General features: G+C 46.6%; 1 protein-coding gene across 1 annotated transcript; it reads left to right on the top strand.

Annotated features, from left to right (window-relative positions):
- Positions 1-9,117: 9,117 nt before the first annotated feature.
- Positions 9,118-12,015, top strand: LOC121833276 (P2X purinoceptor 7-like). The gene is made up of 3 exons (XM_042286415.1): positions 9,118-9,278; positions 10,851-11,075; positions 11,860-12,015. The coding sequence occupies exons 1-3, from the start codon at positions 9,238-9,240 to the stop codon at positions 12,011-12,013; spliced, it is 420 nt and encodes a 139-aa protein (XP_042142349.1). The 5' UTR covers positions 9,118-9,237; the 3' UTR covers positions 12,014-12,015.
- Positions 12,016-23,619: the final 11,604 nt, after the last annotated feature.

Genomic DNA, 23,619 nt, shown 5'->3' with positions numbered 1-23,619 from the left:
ACCAGTACCGATGACAATTTCCGACGGTGGTTACTCAGCGGTAAACAACGGAAGCATCGCTCGGTTTTTCGAAGTTTATCTTGTTTGAGGCAACACCCAAGCAACATCGACATCAACCGGTTCCAGGAAGCAACGCCTCTCAGGCTTTTTTTGTCAATGGGAAATGCAGCAGCAGAAGGATGCTGCCACGACTCAACTCCTTCGATTATTTCGCACAGGTTCTTGCCTCGTGCACCGACCCGGTTTCGTTCGGAGATTTCGGCAGCGCGGGTGATTCCTGCTGCGTCAAGGGCATCGGCCCGGTTTTGTTCGAAGATGTAGGCAAAGCGGGTGATTCCTGCTGTGTCAAGTGCCATCAAACAGTACCGATGACAATTTTAGACGGTGGTAACTCAGCGGTACACAACGCAAGCATCGCTCGATTTGTCGAACATTCTCCTCTCCGAGGCAACACCCAAGTGACATCGACATCAACAGAATCAGGGAGCAACGCCCCTCAGGCTTTTTTCGTCAGTGCGCAAGGCAGCAGCCGAACGATGCTACCACGGCTCAATTTCTACGCTTTTTTCGTCCAGGTTGTTGCCTGGTGCACCGACAGGGTTTCATTCGGTGACGTCGCCAGTGCGGATGATTCCTGCTGCTTCAAGAGCATCAACCCGGTTTCGTTCGGTTATGTCGGGAACGGGGGTGATTCCTGCTATGTCAAGTGCCATCAACCAGTACCGATGACAACGTTCGACGATGGTGAATCAGCGGTACACAACGGAAGCATCGCTCGGTTTTTCGAACATCCTCTTCGAGCCAACACCCAAGCGACATCGACACCAACAGGAGAGGGAGCAACGCCCCTCAGGCTTTTTTCGTCAGTGGGCAAGGCACCAGCAGAACGATGCTGTCACGGCTGAATTTCTTCGCTTTTTTCGTCCCGCTTCCTGCCTCGTGCATCGAACCGGTTTCTTTAGGTGATGTCCAAGCGCGGTGGATTTGTGCTGCGTCAAAGGCATCGACCCGGTTTCGTTCAAAGATGTAGGCAACGCGAGTGGTTCCTGCTGTGTCAAGTGCCATCAACCAGTACGGAGGAGAACGTTCGAGGGTGGTGACTCAGTGGTACAGAACGAAAGCATCGCTCGGTTTTTCAAACTTTATCCTCTTTGAGGCGACACCCAAGCCAATCGACATCAACGGGACCAGGTAGCAATGCCCCTGAGGCTTTTTTCGTCAGTAGGCAATTCAGCAGCCGAACGATGCTGCCACGGCTCAATTTCTTTGTTTTTTTTCGTCCAGGTTAGCAAAAAGCTTTCTGCTAAAGAATTAAAAAGTGATTATTTTTGTTTTATTGTGCTGCCTTGCCAAGGCGTGTTGTGTTCTTGTATAGAAGGTTGTTTTCACTCGTTTTGTTTTGTTATTCTTCTTTTGAGGGTGGATATTGATATGAATCCCGTTCCAACTATCGACGACCAGGTGGCACAAAACATTGAATGTCAAAAAGAAAACTCAAAGGAACTAAAATGAATTCAAGCAAAATTACACTCGCACATAACGGAAACAGATAAAAGATTGACTGCTATAGAAGTAAAACGAGAGCCGTTTTCACGTACAAGAGAAAGAGTGCATGACCGTGAGCATCGTCTGACCAATTTAAATCATCGGGTTGTAACTTTAACGAGCAAGATAGATTATCTTGAAAACCGCAAGTGACAGAATAATTTGATTTTATTTGGAGTCAATGAACGTGAAACGGAAACCCCAAATTCTCTCCGGGAGTTTGTCTTGACAGGAATATTTGAGGAGAAGCTGGGCATTAAGGTCAATATCCTTGAACGTATCCATGGTGTGGGTAAAAAGATATCAAACAAAACTCGCCCTGTAATGTGGTGTTTGTTTGATTTCAACGAAAAAAAATGGAGGTTCGAAGAAACGCAAGAAAATTTAAGGGAACGAAAATTTCAATATCAGAAGATTTTCGTTTAAAATTCAGAACCCACGGAAGCAGTTATGAGCAACTGTTAAGTCTAAAAAAAAAATGAAGATGAAGAATATCTTAAGTATGATAATTTGGTTATTAATCAGGATGTGTATGTGTGGGATGACGACAATTGTCGAAGGTGTATGCTTACGGGCTCTGGGATTGACGACGACGTGAAGGAGGCACCAAATGATCTTGCTAGCGCTTCCCAGTCCGGAAGAGGTAGGGCCGGTGACAAGCTACAAGAACTAACTCGCAAAAGACTGGCTCGTGCCAAACTATTTCGGGTGACCATGACCGAGTAAGTGCACATGAACAAGCCTGTTTCACCCGTGCTCATTGAAATCAAGTAACGACATCTTACTCGCTGACACTATCAGAAGCGTCATAGGTACGCAGCAAGGAGCACTGAAGAACATGTTACATTTTTCCCATCTGTTTCAGTTACATTTACTAACGTAAGAAGTGTTATGAGTAAACGAGATTAGCTTAACTCTGTTGTAAGCTCAACGAATGAAGACCTAATTTTTCTTACGAAAAAATGGCTCAGTAAACATGTCTGATTCTGAAATTTTCCAAGGTGATAAAACATATAATGTATACCGTTTTGACAGAGACGGTAGGACATAGGAGTGGCACACTCAGCGCGATATCATAGAGCATACCTTCATTTTGCTTAGATGTTGCTTCCTATCTAGAAATGGTTTGGGCTTGTATCACTTTAAGTAACAAAATAATTTTACTGGATGTCTGCTACCGCCTCCTAAACATCGCAGTGACATTTATTGATGATTTGCATGACGTTATGAATTTTATTGTCTGTCAGTATCATGGTTGTTCTATCTTTTATTACGAGATTTCAATTTCCCTGATATAACGTGGTCTGACGCACCTTCTTTACAACCTGTTTTAACTAAGCGCCAGCATGTTTTGAATCTGTGTGCGAGTTTTAATTTAACATAGCTGGTAACGAGACCAACAAGGTGTGCCAATGATACAGCAAACACACTTGATTTAATTCTGTTGACACACCCAGACTTTCTATCTTTCATTACGTATCTTCCAGGCTTAAGCGATCACTCGTTGTTAAAATTTGATCTCAAAGTTGCTCCCCTAATCAATATTTAAAAAAAAATATTTCGCGTATTTTTGGCTACAATAAAGCCACTTTTGATCTTATTAACCAAAAACTTTGCAGCTATCTGGACATATATCTTCCAGAATTTGATCAACGAAGCCTGTAGGAAAATTGGATATTATTTTGTTTAAATGTGAACGAACTGATTGATGCCCATGTACCCGTCGGGCGTATTCAATCTGATGTTAAAGCACCTTGGTATAGTAACACACTAAAACGTCTTTACAATAAAAAAGGCCGCGACATTTTTGTTTTGATAAATTACGTAACACGATTCATCGGTCGAAGGCATATCTTGCGGCTGAGGTAGAAAATTCCCAAGCTGTAATTGACGTCGAAGAAATTATTTTTTTTTTAAGAACTGTTTACCGAATCTATTGTTAAATGACCCCAAAAAGTTCTGGAATACTGTAATGTAAATTAAGGCGGCTTAATTTCTTTTATCGATGAGTCTGGTACGTTAATCCCCCCGGCAGAATATCCTTCAAATGTTTAATAATGTTTTTTTTAATTGTTTTTCTGAAGGTGGCGGAAATGTATTTTATGACATTCCACGTTGTGAGTTCAGCCCGATATTTGCCATTGCCATGGAACCTACTGAAATTGTAAAATTATTTTTTTTAAAAGTATCATCGTCATGTGGAAGTGATAATATTACCTCAAAATTTCTAAGACAAACTAAAGTGTACTCATCCTTTTTAGGCCGAAATTTTCCACCAATCTCCTGGGTGTGAAACGCTTCCAATAGGATGGAAAACAGTGAAGGTAGTTGAACTGTATAAATCTGGTAACAAGCATTCTCCATTAAATTGTTGATCCATTTCACGAACAACTATTCCCCGTAAAATAATGCAGCACATACAGTACTCTCTTATTTTAATTAATTGGAATCAAATTCAATTTTCGCCCCTGCTCAACATGGTTTCCGTCGCTCATTTTCTTGTGAAACGCAACTGCTTCATTTCACCCATTCTTTTCATGCTATACTGGACAAAAACCATCAGGGTGACTGTATTTTTCTCGATTTTTATAAAGCTTTCGACAAGGTTAATCATAAGTTACTAATGCTTAAACTTTCTTCATTAAACCTGGATTCTAATTGGTTAGCGTGGCTGGAATGCTTTCTTACCAACTGCTCACAATGTGCAAATCTCGATGGAAATAATTAATTCCTGACTGATTTGGTATCGGGCGTGCCCCAAGGTTCGGTTTTAGGCCCGTATCTTTTTCTAATATCCATCATTGTTTTACCAAGTTGTGTTTCTTCCTTCATGCATTTATACGCAGATGACTGTGTAATTTATGTAGAAGCTCATGATGATGATGATGAATGCCTTTTGAAACCCGATTTAAATAATATTACTCGTTGGTGTAAAAAATTGACGTATGGAACTAAACCCTAACATATCCAAACTAATGCGATTTTCCTGGCAAGGCGCGCGCACTTCAGCATATACACTAGCCGACATTCAACTTGAATATGTAAATTCGTACATTTATCTGGCTGTTACTTTATCATTGACTTTAACCTGGAAACCTCACATCAATATAATAATCGCCAACGCTAACCGCATGTTAGGATACCTACGACGAAACTTCAGAATGGCCCCAGTAAACTTAAAACTTCTTCTTTATAACACTCTTGTACGGTCAAAATTTAAAAAAAAACGCAGCCTCTATTGGGGATCCTAACCTAGCCTTTATACATAAAGCTCTCCAAGTAGTTCAAAATGAGGTCGTTCGTTTCATTCTGCCTAATTATCATCGAACAGCCAGCAAATTAATCATTGAAGTCCACCTCGTTAGCCTCTTTGTTATTGCTTAGAAAGTTTTTTTCGACTTTGCCTGTTTCATAAGGTGTATCATTATCAGTCACTGCGAGACCATTTCTTTAGATTGCCTAACTATTACTCTTCCCGTCTGGACCATCAGAATAAAGTTGGATTAACACGCTGCCAAACAAACACTTTTTTTATTCATTTGTCCCGCATTCATCGAACGACTGGAACCCCCTTCCAGGAGATATCGCAACTTTTCTCGATTATTTTCTTTTTCGCCGATCTTTGTTTACAGTTCTGTTTGATGAGACGACAGCAGTAATTTTAATTTGTTGATTCTGTTCGTAAAAAATGTTGTTTACAGCTTTACCAAACGCAGTGTATTTTTATATTTAAATTTCTTGCCGCATGTTTTCTGTTTTGTCATTTTCGTTTAGCTTTGTTTGCTTCCCCTCCCCTCAACAATGCTTCGGCGCTTGAGGGTGTGTACAATAAATAAATAAATAAATAAGTAAATCACCTCTTTCCGAAGCAGCGCGCCGATGCTTGCCTGTGTCGTGCCAGTCGCGGCCGAATATCGGTTACTGTATTGCTCAAAATTCAAGCTTTACACCACCGTTTCATATCCGGCTGGTATCACCATACAGTCCTTTAGCCCGGCCTAGTGTTCGTGCAATATCGTGCGAATACTCTACGATGCATATGCTCCGTATTGGCCGGACGTCATGCAAGCGTGTGTTGTATAGGACGTTGCATATTATTTATTGCATATCAATCACATACACGGACCGAAAAAAATCGATCGCTTTCAGAAGTTTATTAAATCATTATCATTACCACGCAGCATATTCACTACATATATTCAAATGTCCTTTCTTTTTGTGAAACTAAAAGCAAACTATAAAATTGAATTAACACTGTTTTCATGCATGCAAAACACATGAATTAAAAAAAAAAAAAAACGCCGGGGTTGACAGGAAGGTAGAACTACTATACGGAGCATACTTGCACTGTACTCATAATAAAAGAGCGATATCATGTAATCCTTGATAAATTCAAGATCCGACTCGGGCAGCCTAAAAACACAGTAAAAAAATAAGGTTGCCCGCATTCAACTGTCGTCTCGTCGTCGGTGAAGAGATGTTTTTGTCGGAGCATGTCCAACAAACACAGCACAAAAATTTCACTAACTCTGGAAAAACATGAAAAACAATTGCCCTTACCGAAACGTTGGCATCGATTCATTTCGGCCGTTTTTAACGAAAACCGCGGCTGCGTCTGCAACGCGCGAAACAATGCAAAAACACTGAAGAGCGCATTTCGGAAACCGGATCTACGTGGCCCGCCTATTTCTATAACTTGGCCAACGGCAAAAACAACAGCCATAGCAATCCCATCAACGGGATACAGTGAGCCAGGTGAAACATTTTCGTCCAAGTATTTTGGTCTTTTGGGTCCTACGGAAAAAAGAATAGGAGGAAAAAGGCAGAAACAGCGACTGTTTCTTCTTGTTGCGGACGCGCTATCCAGTAAAGGGAGGAACGCGATAGAAGAAAGGCACACATCAAGTTCCCCCTTGTTCAGTTAGCGCACTGGTTCAACATCGCATTACTGGTAAAGTGGTCTAAGGCTCACTCTCTAAGGTGACCGAGTGCTTTTTTTTTAAGTCTTCTTTGTCTTGTGAAAAGAAAATATAAGAACCACCGACCGATGGAAGGACGATTAGTCCTTTTTATCCAATGGCGCAAATGAAATCTATACAAATACCATTGCTGCAAAATTCATCAACACGCTGTTTAATAAAGAAGATTTAAGCACCAAGGTTGGATCTAAGCCTTTTCGTTTGCCGTAGCGTTTTCGACATTCATACAAATCAAAGAGTAAACACATCCGCCATAAACAGCTAAGCTTTTAATCAATGCCAACACTGCTACGTACATTGGGCTTAGGATGCGGCTGCGATCATCAACAATACCGACTGGGTTCGGGCCTCGGTAACTTCGGCCTCCATATATCCTGCCCCGGCTGCGTCGACGGTAGGGCCCTGATCCTGGCTGCGACCACTGCAACCAACGATACAAAGACTTTGTGTTGTGTTGCCCTATCCCCCCCCCCCCCCCCCCCCCCCCCCCCCCAGTCTCGGGGTTTTGTCCAAAATGTTAAACCTTCCCCAGCTTGTTTGCGCCCTCACTTTTTTGTTCACAAAGACTACAACGCTGTGTCTCCTCGAGGACTACGAACGAGTTGTGGCTCTTTCAGGTCTCTTAATTTTTCTCGGGACCGCAGTGCCGTGACTTTGATGTATGGTTTATATGTGCGTCTTATGTGCGACGTTCGGTATTGTCACCCCTTATCGTTTTCCAACCGACCATTACCTTAATTTTGTGTTTCCAGAGCTGCAGATCGCCGTGCTGCTGTTGTGACCAAATACGCGAACGCTCGCTGACGTTGTTTCTGTTCAGGGGCGCCCGTTTGTTACCGCTTATCGTGTCAACCGACCATCAGATTAATTTTATATTTATTGAGCTGCAGATGGCAGTGATGCTGTTGTGAACGTAGGCGCGAAAGGTCGACGACGTCCCGTGTGTGCAAAGGACTGCCGTACTACGTTCTTATCGAGTGTGTTAACAGATGATAACCTTGTGTTTTGTTTCACCACGCATAACCAGCATCGCTATAGCAGTACTGCCGGTTGTGAAAGTGGTTGCCATCCAAAATGCGAAGCGTCGCCGATGACACCGTGACTCCCAGTGTCAGCTGATGACCATCTTTCGTCTTGGTGGTTGGGCTCCGCGCATTACCAATATCGGTTTGGCAGGACCCTTTACTGTGAAAGGCGTTATGAACGAAGACGACAACAGTCGCCGAGCTCACCTACTGTTTCGCAGGAAGTTGACGTATGCTCTTTGCTTGTACTGTTCGATTTTATCTTTCAGCGTTTTAGGGAACAACATGTGCGGTTACTGGGCAGTCGATGTATCCGCAGAGTCATGTAGTGAAACTAATGAAAACCATAACTACAATCGGTTATCTGCGTATTGTTTTAACTGCCTCTTCCAGCTTGTTTCTTGTAGGCGTAAGTTGGTTGAGACGTGTGTGTGTGAAAGTCCATATTTTTATTATTCCCGATCTAGGGATTGTGATGGGAGCTGTACACCAGCTGGTCTGTGTTTTCACACTGGCTTCGATGTTCAGGGACAAAAGTGTTCGTTTTTCTTTGTTTTAATCCCCTCTTTAAATCCCCAACTGTGCTATATCATTGAACATTATTTGGATTTCCAGCCCCACTGTGGCCACTTGCCCACTGGTTGTAAAGCAGATCGCCAACTTTTTCTTTTTAATACCTTTTGGCAATTTGAGCCTCAGCAGAGGAGTCTCTTCAGACAATATTCAAACGCATGACTGTTGCTTAATTTCGAGAGCAATAGTTGATGTTTTCTCGCTCTTTACAATCTCAGATATTCACTCTTACCACTCGCTCACACTGGAAGCGAATCCGAGTTCGCAAAGCGGTTGCCAACGCGCTTGTATAAAGATCCAGTAGAATTCCACGAGCACTTGATGTCACCAAGTGCGCGTTCAATTGTACTGGACCTTTATACAACCGCGTTGGCAACCGCTTTGCGAACGCGGATCCGCTTCCAGTGTGAATGAGCGGTTAAGTTGCCACTTTGGAATCGGTATGGCGTTTCTTGACTCCATTCTACCCTTGCCTGGTTGTGAGCTTCCGTCGAATTCTGTAACACCCAAGGAGATAAAACTCGTCAGACGAAGGTGCTCCTGAAGAATAGCCGGAACACTCGGGAAACTAATCTTCGGCGACCCTTCGATATCACCATCTGTCAGCTGAGGATCTTCCTGAAAGAGCCTGAAAGAACAGCAGCAGCGTTTTCTTCTTTCACAGCTGTTGAAATCCCGCCAGTGCGCTTGTCGCGTTTGAGAGAGCTGCGGCAATGCCTTAAAGGGATACGGAATCGAAACTTGAAATATAGAGAAAACATCAAGAAATGAGTTCAATATGATCAGCTAAGCCTGTAATGAATAATCGCACGGTCGTATTTTGAGCAGATGGCTATATTTTATGCTCTAAATGCCGCGATTTTGGCGAGCGCTTCAAAATCAGCCATGGAGGAGCGCGATGCATCTCGGGAGATCCGGCAGACGTCTTGACGTCATCATGCCTCGGACGACCAAGCGTACCGTAGTGACGAGTTTTGCCACTTGGAGGCGTCAACGCGTTACAATCTCGCTTTGTCGAAGTACCCAAGGGCTGTAGATATCGCGGGGCCAGCAGAGGCAGCAGAGGCGCGGAGGGGCGGAGGTGTCAGAGCTGCTTCAACTGCCTTGAGTGTGCGATGGCGTGTCTACATGACGAGAGTGGTGGCAGCGGCAGTGGGTACGATGACATTAGCGAAGACGAAGACGTCAACAGATCGCTAGTGGCTATGGTGGGGGAAAAGCGATTCGGCTTAGAGCCATATCTGTACGATCCTTCGGCATCGTCGTCCGCAACAGACGAGGAGTCGTCCGACTCTCCGGAAACGCCAGGCTGGCCAGGCAGCCCACATCCACCAGCAGCCCGGCGCGTCGGCACGGCGAATTGGTGAGCCTAGGGTGCCTTCATGTGCGCTTTGCTTAGGGTGGAGACATCTGGCCATTTTGTCTTACACTTTTATTTTTACTTTTTGTTCAGAAGCGCGTGAAAGAACGTGTCCCTGCACGCGCTCGTGGCGCTGACTGTGCTCCGGCGACATTTTGTTTTCGTCGATTTCTTTGTATTTTACCCGTGAGCGCGTGCTGTCGGCATCGGGTACTACAAAGGGTGGCATCACCCTAAACAGAAGGACATTGAGGCACACTAGGTGAGCCTAGTCACAGAAGAGTCCGCGAATGCATTCGCGCGCGCACGTGTAATAAAGCAGTGAGACGATTTAATGACAGCGCGCTAGCCGCGCTGTCATGAATGATGAAAGTACGCTGTCTAAACCAGGTCGTTGTATTAGCGTGCAACTTCTGTTGGTAAGCTTGCGAAACGTGGTTTTGTCGAAGGAGCGCTCGCGTTAACAAAGATCAGTAGCTAAAGTACGCTTGCAACGGCGGCTATCCAAAAGTCTACGTACGCACGAACACGGCAATGAATGTGCCGCGAAACGCTTTTATGGAAGGACTGAAAGATGTATAAAAACGCAAGTTTCGAACCAAAAAGCGCGTGTGGCCTTCGAAAGAGCTTTCCCCGCGCGTGGGCTGGATTGTGCAGGCAACATCTTTAGCGAAATAATTTGTTGGCCTAGTTGGGTAAACATCACAAAAATAAAAAAGCGCGAAAGACAAGGAGAAGTGGAAGACTAGACAGGACAAACCCTTGTCCTGTGTAGTCTTCCACTTGTCCTCGTCTTTCGCGCTTTTTATTTTCGTGATGTAGCAACACAATCTGCCCGGGTGCTCCGCCGCAAGTGCGTACGTAACCAGTGCTACCATGCTACAAGCCCGAGGTGGGTTTGCACGACGTTTCCCCTTCGCGCGTGCGCAGCGGTCCCGCTAAAAGCATCGCGCTCGCTCTGGTAGCATCTTCGCTCACACTTATCGCTGAAGACTGCCTGCCGTAGTGCAGCAACAGTGCTTCACACTGTAGCCGAGACATTGCGTCAGTGCAATATGTCATGTAGTAACGGTACACGGCGGTACGATGCTCATCGAGATCGAACAGGAGAGGGATGGACAGAGCCCAGCATCCCCAGCTGGTTCTGCGATTTCATGTTCCGTTCAACATACTCGGCTACTAATCTTCCCTGAAGGAATGTAATCTACTGTGAGTGCTTGCAAACCAAAGATGTAAAGAACACACGTTGTGAAGGTTGTGCGAATTTAGTACTTTTTCACGAACATATTTGTACATACCACACACTTTGTAGGTCTCGAGAATATTAAGGGTGAATAAATAGAAAAACAAATCTCTTTGTACTAACAGGTGCTCCTGTGGCAGCGTCTGCAGACCAATGCAGACAGTCCAGGGGTCGGTGTGCTGCAGGGAGTTGCACAATGTGGTGCGTATGTGCAGTGACCAGGGGGTGCCTTGTGTAACAAAGCACCCCTTGTTCGAGCTGTATTGCCTAAACACCGACATCTTGGACCTAGAGTACCACAAGCTCCGGTACTTCTGCCCTCTTGATGCAGGAGACAAGGGCCCACAAGAGTATGTATATTGTAATTCTAGCAGAAGTCATGATGTAAGCAAGATGATTTTCTCACTTGATACTGCCTCTCCTTCAGAAATCAACATTCCATGATTCCAGTTTTCTTATGCTCCATTTTTTTCTGGATTTGTAAGATAAAAGGATAAACCACCATAGAAGAGTTCTGTAACTTGTATTGCCTGCACTGTACTCGGCATCACCTGTTTTGTGCTGCATTGTCGAGGCAAATGTAGCCTCCACCGTGCTTCAGCTACACACTGCTGCAAAAGCACATGGCTTTGTGTTTATTCTTAATCAAATGCTATCGCACAACTAGCTTTGACAGTTAAAGCACTATCGCAGCTACTCTATCTTTTGCAACATGGCAGAAAATAGTTGTCACCAAATAAAACGCATGTGTAAACATGCACAATCTATGAAGAGTTTACTACTCAATAAAATTTGCTTTCAAGCTCGTCCATCGCTGTATTCATAGCATTTCAGATAATACAGATAGCAACTGGTACATATACAGGTCATCATTGCAGTATGGTTGGGTGCGACATCTCAAGGAAAAAATAACAAAATTGCGTAACGAGAAGTATATTTTTATAAATGCCAATGACTGATTGAACTCGGTGATGACAAGTAATAAAAAATACAAAGGTATGCTTCTTCCTGCATTATCAATATTGCTACCATGTAACTAGATATTGAGGAAATTTTTGTAAATTACAGTTAGGTTCTATTATATTCTCTTGAACTGGCAACTGACTGGTACTTCATGCAATCATCTCATTTTAGGAGGCACCGCTACACTGCCTACCGGAAATTCACTTGGTGGGTTCACCATAAGCTGGGGCGCGGTAACCGGGTGCCACTGCCCAGCTGCGCCGTGCAACGAATTCGACGAGAGTTCCCATCCACCGATGGAAGTTATGTCGGTTTCAAGAAATAAAAGGTATCTACCATATGAAGAACTCCTTCACATCATGCTATAACTGATGTGGCTAGACAAAAACGGCCTGGAATCAACACACATTTATTATACAACACAAAACCAGAACAGGGTGATGTAGGTCGAATATACAAGATGGTCCGTTTCCGTATTGTACTGAAAAATATACTTCTTGCAACACGTCTTGACCTTTCTCACTGAGTCTGGTTCTGCTGCAAGTCCTCCCATTAACTCGGTTCAAGTGCGCTTCCCATGTCTGTTACCAACAAATACTTGATCACCAATTGTTGCAGAAAATTTTACTAATTTTCACGTTTTGCTCAGTCAGGAACAGAAAGGCATCTGGAAACACATTTGTACTAACTTCATGGAACGATTCACAGCAAAACTCAACTTTCTAAAAAAAAAAAATCATCACATGTGATAAGACCTCGATTTTCTAGTACAGTCTGGATACCGGACAACTTATGCACTGGAATACTCCCATGTCACCGATAAGAAAAATGGCAATGCAGAATCTGCAGAAAAGGTAAAGGAAAAAACGACATCTCTGCTAGAGGGGTTGGCACATGGTAACCTGCAGCACTATTCTCAACAGGGGGAAAGTTGCATGTAACATTGTAATGATAGGGGGGGGCATGTTAAAGAGGGTGTTAGTGAAATTGGAAGACTAATAAATCATGCTTTTGTCACCAGTCAATATTTAATATCCACAACTGGTAAAACTACCAGATGAGAAAGGTTTTCATATAACAATATACCTTCTCGATTGCCGGGAGCAGAAAGGCCTTCTGAATAATAAAGAAGGTCTTGTAGCAGAAACAGGCGATGCCCATGCTACTGAGCATCCGCAGGGCCTTCTTGATGCTGCAGCCCGTGAAGAGGATTGCAGCAGCCACCAGGATGTTGCCAACTGGCTTCCGCCTGATGACAGGTTGGCTGCACCACGTCTCTGTATGGCCGCTCCGACAGAGCGTAGACACCTGAAGGCTTGAGCACTGGACGGTCTTGTCGATGTGAGTGTTGGGGGCAGCACAGGAGCGACACGTCTCCAGTAGCTGGTCCAGGCATGACTCGAAGACGATGAACTTCCGCTCATGCACCAAAGACGGAGCTTCCTTCTCGGGGCTATGTTGCAAAAACAAACATAATCTCAACAAGTGGCTCAGTCAAGAATGAAGATGCGGTCAGTTATTGCTCAAGAGCATACAAACCTAGCAAAGCTGTCCTCTGACAGACAGTAGCTGGAATCCGCTTCTGCTCTTGGTGGACACAGATCTGAGAGATCCAGATCAGTGTCGAGCGCATCGTCTCCGTGAGACGGTGAAGAACACCAGACCATCGTCCCCGAAACATTCGTCTGCACGAACCGGGTCCTTGACGGCGGTTTGATGCATGCCTAGGTAACTGGTGAACAGTGTGGAGCTCTAGAAACATGCCTTTACACAATAAAATGCACATATTTGAATTTAATATTGGATTGGCGGCTACTTGGAACACTTCAGAAATTGTGCCAAAGCTTCTAATAAAGAAACTCTCATGACATCCCATAAATTCTAGAAGTACATCTCTAGAATTGCTCAAGTAATATCTTCATGTATAAGTCAACAGGTATCTTGGCTTCCGCCAATCTATATAACTTTCATGGTAAATATTTTTGATATGCATTTAAAAATCATCTGGCTTAGACATTCCATCAAAAGCAGTAAGTGTGTGACAACACTTGATGGAGTGTTTAACAAACAGCACTTTCTATCTGAAGTTTGTGAAAAAAATAAACTCGGTAAATTGTGACCGTCGCACTGAGGCGTCACATGACACCATGTTGTCATATGACAATGATGTCACGTGGCCTTCTGACATCATGCAATGCCATAAACACAAACATAAGGTTCCCATGTAAAGTAATCTCCTTTAAGGCATTCTCATACCAACCAAAACAAGTTCCAGCATATGACCCCACCTTTATTTTTGTAGATGCCCGTCGTCTGTGTCAGTGCACACCGTGTCTTGCAACACGCTGCTGCTGATGCCAAAGACGGCCTTGTGCTAGTTGCCGCACTGGAGTTCCCTAAAGAGAAAAGAAAGAAGGAACTATAAAATCACCTGGGAACCGTTGATACCATCAAAGCATTGTATGGGTGTTCACGGTGGCATCAAGGCGCGCAATTTGGGCACATGTTCAAACAGTTGTTCTAGGACAGATATTGCAATATGGCAGAGGTTCAGTTAGTGGCCCATACATACCGGAGGGCACTGGGGCTCCTGATGTAGTCCTCATCCCGAAAATGCTCACTGCATAGACGATCACTTTTCGAGGGAACCCACGTTGGAAAGGACGGGCGAGCGAGACGACTCCACAGGTAACAGAGCTTCTCGTCCTTCGGAAACGTGTGTGCCGACGTCTCACAACGAACAACACTGTTCCCACAACCCTCTGCCGCACAATATTTTGGCATCCCGTCGTAAAGTCGCCGAAAAACCTCGCAGAAAAATGATGTGTGTTAAACTTCACGACAAAGACACGCGCACCAAACCTGAGAACAACCGAAGCACGCGTTTGCACGTCGCGCGAGAGCTGAAACCAAGGTGGCTCACTTCGTTTTGGCTCTTTCCACCAAGACGCCTCGGTATTGCGTTCAGGCCTAGGCAATCTATACCAGTGAGCGGACATACCGCTGTGGCGCTGCTTTCAGAGGCATGTTGTCGTCACGACATTCCATTGAAGCTGGTCCCCCCCAACTACCAGGTGGTTTTTGATTATCGTTTAATTCACTTTAAAATATGTTTTCTTGCGTTTTATAGCGCAATATTTATGTTTCTGTGGTTGTGCTGCTACCTGCGTCGTGTTGAAACAAAGAAATGAGCTCCAGAATTTGGTTTCCGTACCCCTTTAATTCATCGAACCAACACAAACATGTTGCACGTGATGGTATAGTGTCCCCAGCGGCACATCAAAACCGCTCGACAATCTCGTCTCTCCATGTCCAACGCAAAAGTCCAGTGAAGAGACGGCTTGTAACATTCCTAAGTCCGAAGCTGACGCAAGGCGGCATCGTTGCAGACAAAGAACGGCTTTATTCATCTACAGCAGAGTACCGTACATCCACCCATTTTCACTAAACACCCGCTCCCAAAATTTAAAACATCTGAAAAGTATATGCACAGCGCATATATACGTACCATGAGCCCATCCCTTATTTTTTCGCAATTAACTTCAAATTTCGTGTGGCCGCTTGCTTGGTATTTTACGGTAGGAACGAAGGGGGCTTCAGTTGCACCACACGTAATATTTGTCTCTACATTGTCTGTTTGCCACAATTCCAAACCTTTTTAGTGGCCTATGCTTAGTAATGGTAGTAGTAATCTCTATTTGCACGACATGTGGTCCTGGACGACGTGCGAGGCGTGGCACAAAGGTAAAAACACGTACGCAGCGCGCCTCTCAGCCAATTGCCCAAGGTTGAGAAGAAGGATGGTTAGAAAACAAGAAGCAACACAAAATATAACTACCTAAAATACCGAGCAAGCGCCCCCGCTCATGTAATTGCCCCCCTTCCATTTTATAAAATAAAAATTATGGCCGTCATCTTGAATGCTATTTCACAACTGAGTAAGGGCCCCCTTCCTATTTTAATTGGATAATAGTTGAATTTGGAGGGGCGCTTGCTCGGTACTTTACGGTATGTGACGGAGCTGGGTCAAGCGCTAAAAGAATTCACGACAAAGAATTCAGGATTCTTAACGAATTTCAGGGAGCGGCGTCGGAACGCCTAGGTGGACCCCGAGAAAGTCCCGAACAGCAGCCGGCAACACCGCGTTTGGATGCTGTACTGTTTTGGAATATAAAGGCACAGGCCGTCCCGTCCGTTTACTGCGTCGAACCCCCGACATGTAAAAGCCTTTTAGCGACCCGTCCAAGGTAGAGCAATCGAAGGGAAACACGACTCAGACTGAGGAGGCGCTTTAGCGTCTGCCGCGTCGAACGCTGCAACCACGTATTTTATGATCGAAGCGTACCACGTCGGCGGTGTGGACCACGGTGTAGGAAGGCTCTTTAGGTGAGGAGACTCCTCTCCTTGCCCCGTCGGAACGGCGAACACATCACGTCCCCTCCTTTCCTATGTTTTCTCCACCTGCCCCTAGAGGGCGCCAAAAGTTTCAGGCCGTCCGGTCGCCGGCACTTCACCGGAACGTGGGCTAAGTCACCCATTGTTTACACCGCCTCTAATTGTTTCCAACATTTTTTTTTTTTTTTGCAGTGGTGAACGGAGCATAAAATAAATGCAAAATCCAAACATCCGAATTCGGAAATAGCCAAACAATTGAATGAATGCGCCGACTTCTCTCCAGCCTGGGGAAACGTAAACATTTTAAAAGGGGAAACAACGACATGAAAATATTAGTAAAAGGGACGATCAGGATAATGATGTCTTCTGAATGCATCAGTGACACGTCCGTCCACTTAAAGGGGCACTGACACCCCAAAGGTCGTATTCTTTTTTATTGTCTAAAACGATGCAAGTTGTAGTCATAGACACGCAAAAAAAACCGCATCGCGAAAAAAAATTTCCCCGAGCGCGCGCGCGCCTTTTTATTTTTGGCGTTTATATTTCCCGCGCTCACCTCCTTGCTTCTTTTGATCGGTGACGTCAAAAATCAGGAAAATTAGAAGCTTTGTAGGCGACCTTTCTATAACATTTAATAACGGCAATCGTAAAACATGTTTTTTAACGCAATTACGAACGCACTACGGCCTTTCTTTTTGAAATACTGAAAATAAGATTTCGGTGTGATGTCGCTTCCTGGATTTGTATGCTCCCTCGGAAACCTCGGACAACTTGGCGGCGCTCGAGCAGAGGATTATCGGCGAGTCGGGGAGGAAACCGGTTTTTCCCCGCACCGGCTCCCTTCTATCCCGCCTGCTCGCCTCCTCCTCTCTTCGGGTCGCGGTAGCAACGGCGCTTAGCTTCACAGCGTGGAGCGGAGGTCTGAAAGAAAGTCGAGTCGCAGGAGACCGCTAAATTTGACTCACTGCACTGGCGCGGATCGCGCGGGAACTTCAAATTCGGCATTTGGAAATTGTTTTTTTTTAATTCAGAAATGCGGAATTCCCAAGTTTCAAATTTTGAGGGTAATGTCCAGGCATCGTTTTCAATCGTTTCGGATAGTAAAATAAAATATGATTTTGATGTGTCAGTGCCCCTTTAAGTACAGAGGCCGAAAAAATTTTGCGCCTGACTGGTTTGGGAGAACCGGGATGACCTCGGAGTGTCGCGGTGTGTGTGTGTTGACAGGGGATCTGTCGGCAGCTTTGTGTTGGCGAGCTTATCGTCGACTGCAATGTACGGAGGCCTGGGAAAAGGAAGAGGGAAGGGGGTAGGGGTTTTGGGAAACGGGAGAGAAAACGAGGGGGACCAGAAATAAAGTTTGTAGCTGCGTTTGAGACTTCGTCCATGTCGTTTTGTGTTTTGTCTTCTGAGTCGACGCCCAGCCTGGTCTCTCGGGTAGCATGGCTATCTTGCTGGCGTTCAACCTTTCTCGCGAACAGCGTCCTAGACAGACAGTCGGGAAAACAGATCGGGAAAAGTTAACAGGACGGAAGTCTAGCTTATTTACATGGTTGTATTGTGTAACATATTGGCAAAAGGAGCGCACCAAATGGGCAGCCGGACAGGTTCTTATATAATAAAACTCAGGGTTCTGGAGCTGCCGTGCCATTGGTCGGTTAGTGTCGCATAAGAAAGCTGGCCTCGACATCAGCAACCTCCTCTTGGCCCCGATGCTCGGTCGTTGTTCTCTCTGAATTGAAGGCGGCTCTTAGGGGATTTTCTTGCATGCTATGGAAGCAGGCACAACAGACTAACCATCTGTTCAGGGTCGGATTCTGTCTGGCGTTCTCGTGGAATGCAGACGCCTCCGTGGAAGGCAGATGCTTCTCCGATTTCGGTCGAACGTGCAAAAGGGTTCACATCGCATGAGAATGCGACAGTACCGCAAAGGAAAAAACCGAGATTCAAAGAAGCAGTCTCGAGAAAAGAAGAAAGAGTCCCCGTTGTGCGACTCGTAATGTGGAAAAGAACTCCAGAAGCATTTATAGAGTGTGTCATACAATAAATGGTGTTTTAACAACGCTTTTTTTACAGCGTCTTCATTTCTTTTTTTACAGCGATTTTTTTATTTTTTTGTTGAAGTTTGTGATGATAGTATTATTTTACATATATCAGAAGTGCCAATAATAAAACCTAGGGTGCCTTCATGTGCGCTTTGCTTAGGGTGGTGGCATCTCGCCATTTTGTCACACACGTTTATTTTTATTTTTTGTTCAGAAGCGCGTGATAGAGCGTGTCCCTGCACGCGCTTGTGGCGCTGACTGTGCTAGGGCGACATTTTGTTTTCGTCAATTTCTTTGTATTTTTCCCGTGAGCGCGTGCTGTCGGCATGTGGTACTACAAAGGGTGGCATGACCCTAAACAGAAGGACATTGAGGCACACTAATAAAACCGGTTTGCTTTCCTTGACTTGTGTGGTTACTATAAACTTTTGCTGCAATCAGCTACCTGCAAATGTAAGTGTACTGTAGGCTGAAACGCACCCACAGACCCATTCTTCTCATCAAAATAAAAGATGTCTCGAGGCGCAGCACGCGCACGCGCCTCGGAGAGCGCGTGCAAAACAGAATGCTCTGAAGCCGCCATCACAGACAGACACCTCGTTCGCTTGTCTCGTTCAATGTCCTCACTTTAAATAACGTGGCAGGGCCTCGCGGCCCCCCACATATTTGGTGACCCGGTCGAGGACCATGGACAACGGCGAACCCCAAGGAGCAGCAGCCGGACCCTGGCTTCCATCTCGTCGGTTGCAGTCCGACTTCCGCCGTACTATGACAGAAACCCGAGGGTCTGGTTCCTGCAGGCTTAGCCCCAGTTTCATCTCGGCGTTGTGACGAGCCAGGAGAGCAAGTATCATCATGTCGTCTCGGTGCTGTCGCTGGCAGCAGCCAACGAAGTATACGACATCCTTGCGCAACCCTCGGCCACAGCTTCCTACGACCAGCTGAAGGCGGCTCTCCTGCAGAGAACCGAGGCATCAGATCGCTCCCGCCTTCAAGAACTTCTTTCGGCGGAAGAACTCGGCGATCGACGTCCGTCCCAGCTGCTAAGGCGGATGACTCAGCTCCTTGGAGATCGCGCCAACACGATCGGCGATGCTCTGCTGCGGGAGCTATTTATTCAGCGCCTGCCAACCAACGTCCAGATGGTGTTAGCCGCCGCAACGACTCTCGACCTCACAGGTCTCGCAGCCCTGGCAGACGCCGTTATTGAAGTTGCCACCTCACCCGTCGCCAGCGTTACATCGGCGGCAGAAAACGGTAGCGAAGCGATGCCTGCCCTGCCAGGCACTTTATCGTCTGAAGGCACCCTCGAGCAGCTTTGCCAGCGGTTGGAAGAGAGTGTTACCGCAGCAACTCACCGTCAAGATCGTCCACGCACTCAACAACAACGTGGACGTTCAACATCTCGTTGGAGAAATGCTGACCGTGCCCGCTCCTCAAGTTCAGCGGACGTCTGCGTATACCATCGCCGCTTTGGTTCCGACGCCCGGCACTGCCTTCGTTCCTACTCCTGGAGCAAACCGATAGAGGCAACGAGTAGTCAGAACCTACCAGGAAGTTGCCTATTTTACATCGCCGACAGGACTACTGGAACCCGTTATCTCGTCGATACCGGGGCTGAGGTAAGCGCTGTTCCTGCAAAACGCGCGGATCGATCACAAACGCCCATCTACTACCTTCGGGCTGTGAACAACTCGTCGATCCCCGTCTACAAGGAACGGTCCATCACCATAAATCTTGGCCTCAGACGAGTCTACCGATGGGTCTTCCTGGTCGCAGACGTAGGCAACGCGATCATCGGTGCTGACTTCCTACAACACCACAGCCTCCTCGTAGATGTCAAGGAGAGACGTCTGCTTGACTCCTCAACGCAAGTCTCCGTGCAAGGCGTCTCAACAACTGACACCGCAGGATTCGCGTCAGTCTGCTCTAAGATCGACGAGCCATTCCAACGTCTTCTACGGGACTTTCCAAGCCTCACGCGAGCTCCTGACTGAACTGGACCAGCTTCGCACGATGTTCACCATCACATCAATACAAGGGGCGCACCGGTTCATTCCCGACCCCATCGTCTGGCTCCAGAAAAACTCCGTACCGCTCGCGAAGAATTCGAGCATATGCTCGAGCTTGGAATCATCAGACCCTCGTCAAGCTGCTGGGCGTCTCCGCTGCATATGATGTCTAAGAAGAACGGAGACTGGAGACCATGTGGCGACTATCGCGCACTGAATAAGAACGCAGTGTCCGACAGATACCTTCTCCCGAACATCCAGGACTTTACTGTCAACCTCCAAGGCACTACCATATTTTCAATGGTTGACCTTACCCGCGCGTACCACCAGATACCCGTCGCTGACGAAGATATCCCGAAGACAGCCATAACTACACCGTTTGGTTTGTCTGAGTTCCTCCGTATGCCTTTTGGCCTCAGTAATGCGGCTCAAACCTTCCAGCGGTTCATCGACGCTGTCACGCGCGGGCTTCCCTTCGTATTCGCCTACGCTGACGACTTGTTGGTCGCTAGCTCAACACCGGAGGAGCACACCAACCACCTCCGTCTTTTGTTTCAGAGACTCTCAGATCACGGCATCATTATCAACGCCGCAAAAAGTGAATTTGGGAGAACAGAACTTGACTTCCTTGGACACCGACTGGACCGCCACTGCAATAGACCTTTGCCGTCGAAAGTTCAAGTGATCAGAGACTTCCCAAGACCTACCTCGATCACCAAGGTCCGCCAGTTCCTCGGCCTGGTAAACTTTTACCGCCGGTTTATCCCGAGCTGCGCGAGACTGGTCCAGCCCCTTGACTCCCTCCTGACCAAGTCTCCGCGTCCCTTATCTAACGTACCATGGAGTGAAGACGGGGAGCAAGCTTTCTGCGCAGTGAAGAACGTACTTCCCGATGCCGTGCTTTTGCGACATCCAGAGCACTCCGCCCAAACCTCGATTATGACCGATGCCTCAGCCACTGCTGTAGGTGCCGTCTTGCAACAACACGTCGATGGCGAGTGGCAACCCCTGTCTTTCTTCTCCAAGAAGTTAAAGGCCGCTCAGACCCGCTACAGTGCTTTTGGGAGGGAGCTGCTAGCTGTGTACTTGGTAGTCCGGCACTTTCGACATTTTATCGAAGGTCGCTCCTTTGTCATCTGGACGGACCAGAAGCCACTGACGTACGCCATTCGAAATTCCGGTTCCACCTACACGCCTCGAGAGATTCGGCAACTTTCGTTCTTGTCAGAGTTCACGACCGACATTCGGCACGTCAAAGGTACATCCAACATCCCCGCTGATGTACTGAGCCGAATTGACGCTGTGCCGTCATCTTCTTCACAAGTCGACATCAGGCTGCTGGCTCAACATCAGGCATCCGACCAGGAGCTGCAGCGGCTACGCACAACAAGCACAGCTTTACGATTGCAGGACGTTCAATTTCCTGGAGACATCACCATCGTCTGGGACACACCCACAGGAACGCATCGCCCATTCCTTCCGGCTGCTCTACGAAGGCAGCTTTTTGATGCCATTCATTCGTTGTCGCATCCCGTCGTGAAGGTGACGCAGAAGCTAGTGGCCAATCGCTATGTATAGCCACGGCTCAAGTGCGACGTGCGAAACTGGGTACGGACCTGTTTGGCATGGCAACGCGCCAAGATACACCGACATCCAGTGCCTCCACACACGAGCTTCCTGCAGCCCGATTCCCGTTTCGACAAGGTTCACCTTGACCTTGTCGGACCCCTTCCGACATCCCAAGGGCAACGATACATCCTGACGTGTATCGACCGTTTCACAAGGTGGCCGGAAGCTATACCATTACCAGACATGACCACAGCCACCGTCGCCGAGGCATTCATGTCCTCCTGGGTAGCGCGCTTCGGATGCCCATCTGTAATCGTCACCGACAGAGGGCGTCAATTCGAATCCAACTTGTTCACCGAGTTGTCCCGAATCCTAGGAATGACAAGATCTCGGACAACTGCATACCACCCGGAGTCTAACGGCTTGGTGGAACGTTTCCACCGACACCTCAAGTCCGCGCTCATGGCCCACGCGAACTCCAGGGAGTGGGTACAACAACTTCCACTCGTCTTACTCGGAGTTCGAACGGCGTTGAAGCAGGACCTCGGCTGTGCAACCTCTGAACTCGTCTATGAGACGACCCTCCGATTACCATCAGACTTTTTCGAGGTCGACCCGTCTCCAAACATTAGGACAGAAGACTACGTCACAAAGCTGAAGGAGGTTTTTGCAGACCTACGACCAGTTCCTACGCGAGCGGTATCTGCGAAGACGCCTTACGTCTCTCAACACTTGCACAGTGCAACGCATGTGTTCGTGCGCCAAACAGCCCGACGAAAACCGCTCCAACCACACTATATGGGACCGTTCCCGGTTCTGGAAAAGAAGCCAAGTGGCTTTGTTGTACAGATCAACGGACGACGAGACACCATCGCTCTGGAGCATCTAAAGCCACCCCATCTGGAGCACGCACCCGTGAACCTCATCACATGTGAGACGCGCGAGGAAAGTCCGAAGTCTCGAAAGAAGTCTGCTCAAGTTCATTGGACAAACTCATGACCACACTTGCAAAATGTTTATTTTTGTGCCAATTCGGCCAGCAGTTCAATTTAGCAGGACTCGAAGGCTGCCTTAAAGGGGTACGGAAACCAAATTCTGGAGCTCATTTCTTTGTTTCAACACGACGCAGGTAGCAGCACAACCACAGAAACATAAATATTGCGCTAGAAAACGCAAGAAAACATATTTTAAAGTGAATTAAACGATAATGAAAAACCACCTGGTAGTTGGTTATGAAGCTTCAATGGAATGTCGTGACGACAACATGCCTCTGAAAGCAGCGCCGCAGCGGTATGTCCGCTCACTGGTATAGATTGCCTAGGCCTGAACGCAATACCGAGGCGTCTTGGTGGAAAGAGCCAAAACGAAGTGAGCCACCTTGGTTTCAGCTCTCGCGCGACGTGCAAACGCGTGCTTCGGTTGTTCTCAGGTTTGGTGCGCGTGCTGGCCCCGCGATCTCTACAGCCCTTGGGTACTTCGACAAAGCGAGATTGTAACGCGTTGACGCCTCCAAGTGGCAAAACTCGTCACTACGGTACGCTTGGTCGTCCGAGGCATGATGACGTCAAGACGTCTGCCGGATCTCCCGAGATGCATCGCGCTCCTCCATGGCTGATTTTGAAGCGCTCGCCAAAATCGCGGCATTTAGAGCATAAAATATAGCCATCTGCTCAAAATACGACCGTGCGATTATTCATTACAGGCTTAGCTGATCATATTGAACTCATTTCTTGATGTTTTCTCTATATTTCAAGTTTCGATTCCGTATCCCTTTAATATGTAAAAGAATAATCACGTTAGCTGCCCCACATGTTGAAAAAACATCTAATAGTCCAGTCGAATCAACGGAAAGTTGCAAACCCAATATTTATATATATATATTAGAAAAGTCATGTGAACGGTGCCTAAAA

Source organism: Ixodes scapularis, unplaced genomic scaffold, assembly GCF_016920785.2.
Source record: "Ixodes scapularis isolate PalLabHiFi unplaced genomic scaffold, ASM1692078v2 PGA_scaffold7__128_contigs__length_106722199, whole genome shotgun sequence".
Lineage (NCBI taxonomy): Eukaryota > Metazoa > Arthropoda > Arachnida > Ixodida > Ixodidae > Ixodes > Ixodes scapularis.
Note: the sequence above shows the minus strand (reverse complement) of the source record. Positions and strands in the feature narration are given on the sequence as shown.

Bases quoted from the DNA above. Each gene is read 5' to 3' on its own strand.
- LOC121833276 (XM_042286415.1), top strand. From the start codon at position 9,238: ATGGCGTGTCTACATGACGAGAGTGGTGGCAGCGGCAGTGG. The intron at 9,279-10,850 runs GTACGATGACAT...TTGTACTAACAG, and splicing joins AGTGGTGGCAGCGGCAGTGG to GTGCTCCTGTGGCAGCGTCT. The intron at 11,076-11,859 runs GTATGTATATTG...ATCTCATTTTAG, and splicing joins GGAGACAAGGGCCCACAAGA to GAGGCACCGCTACACTGCCT.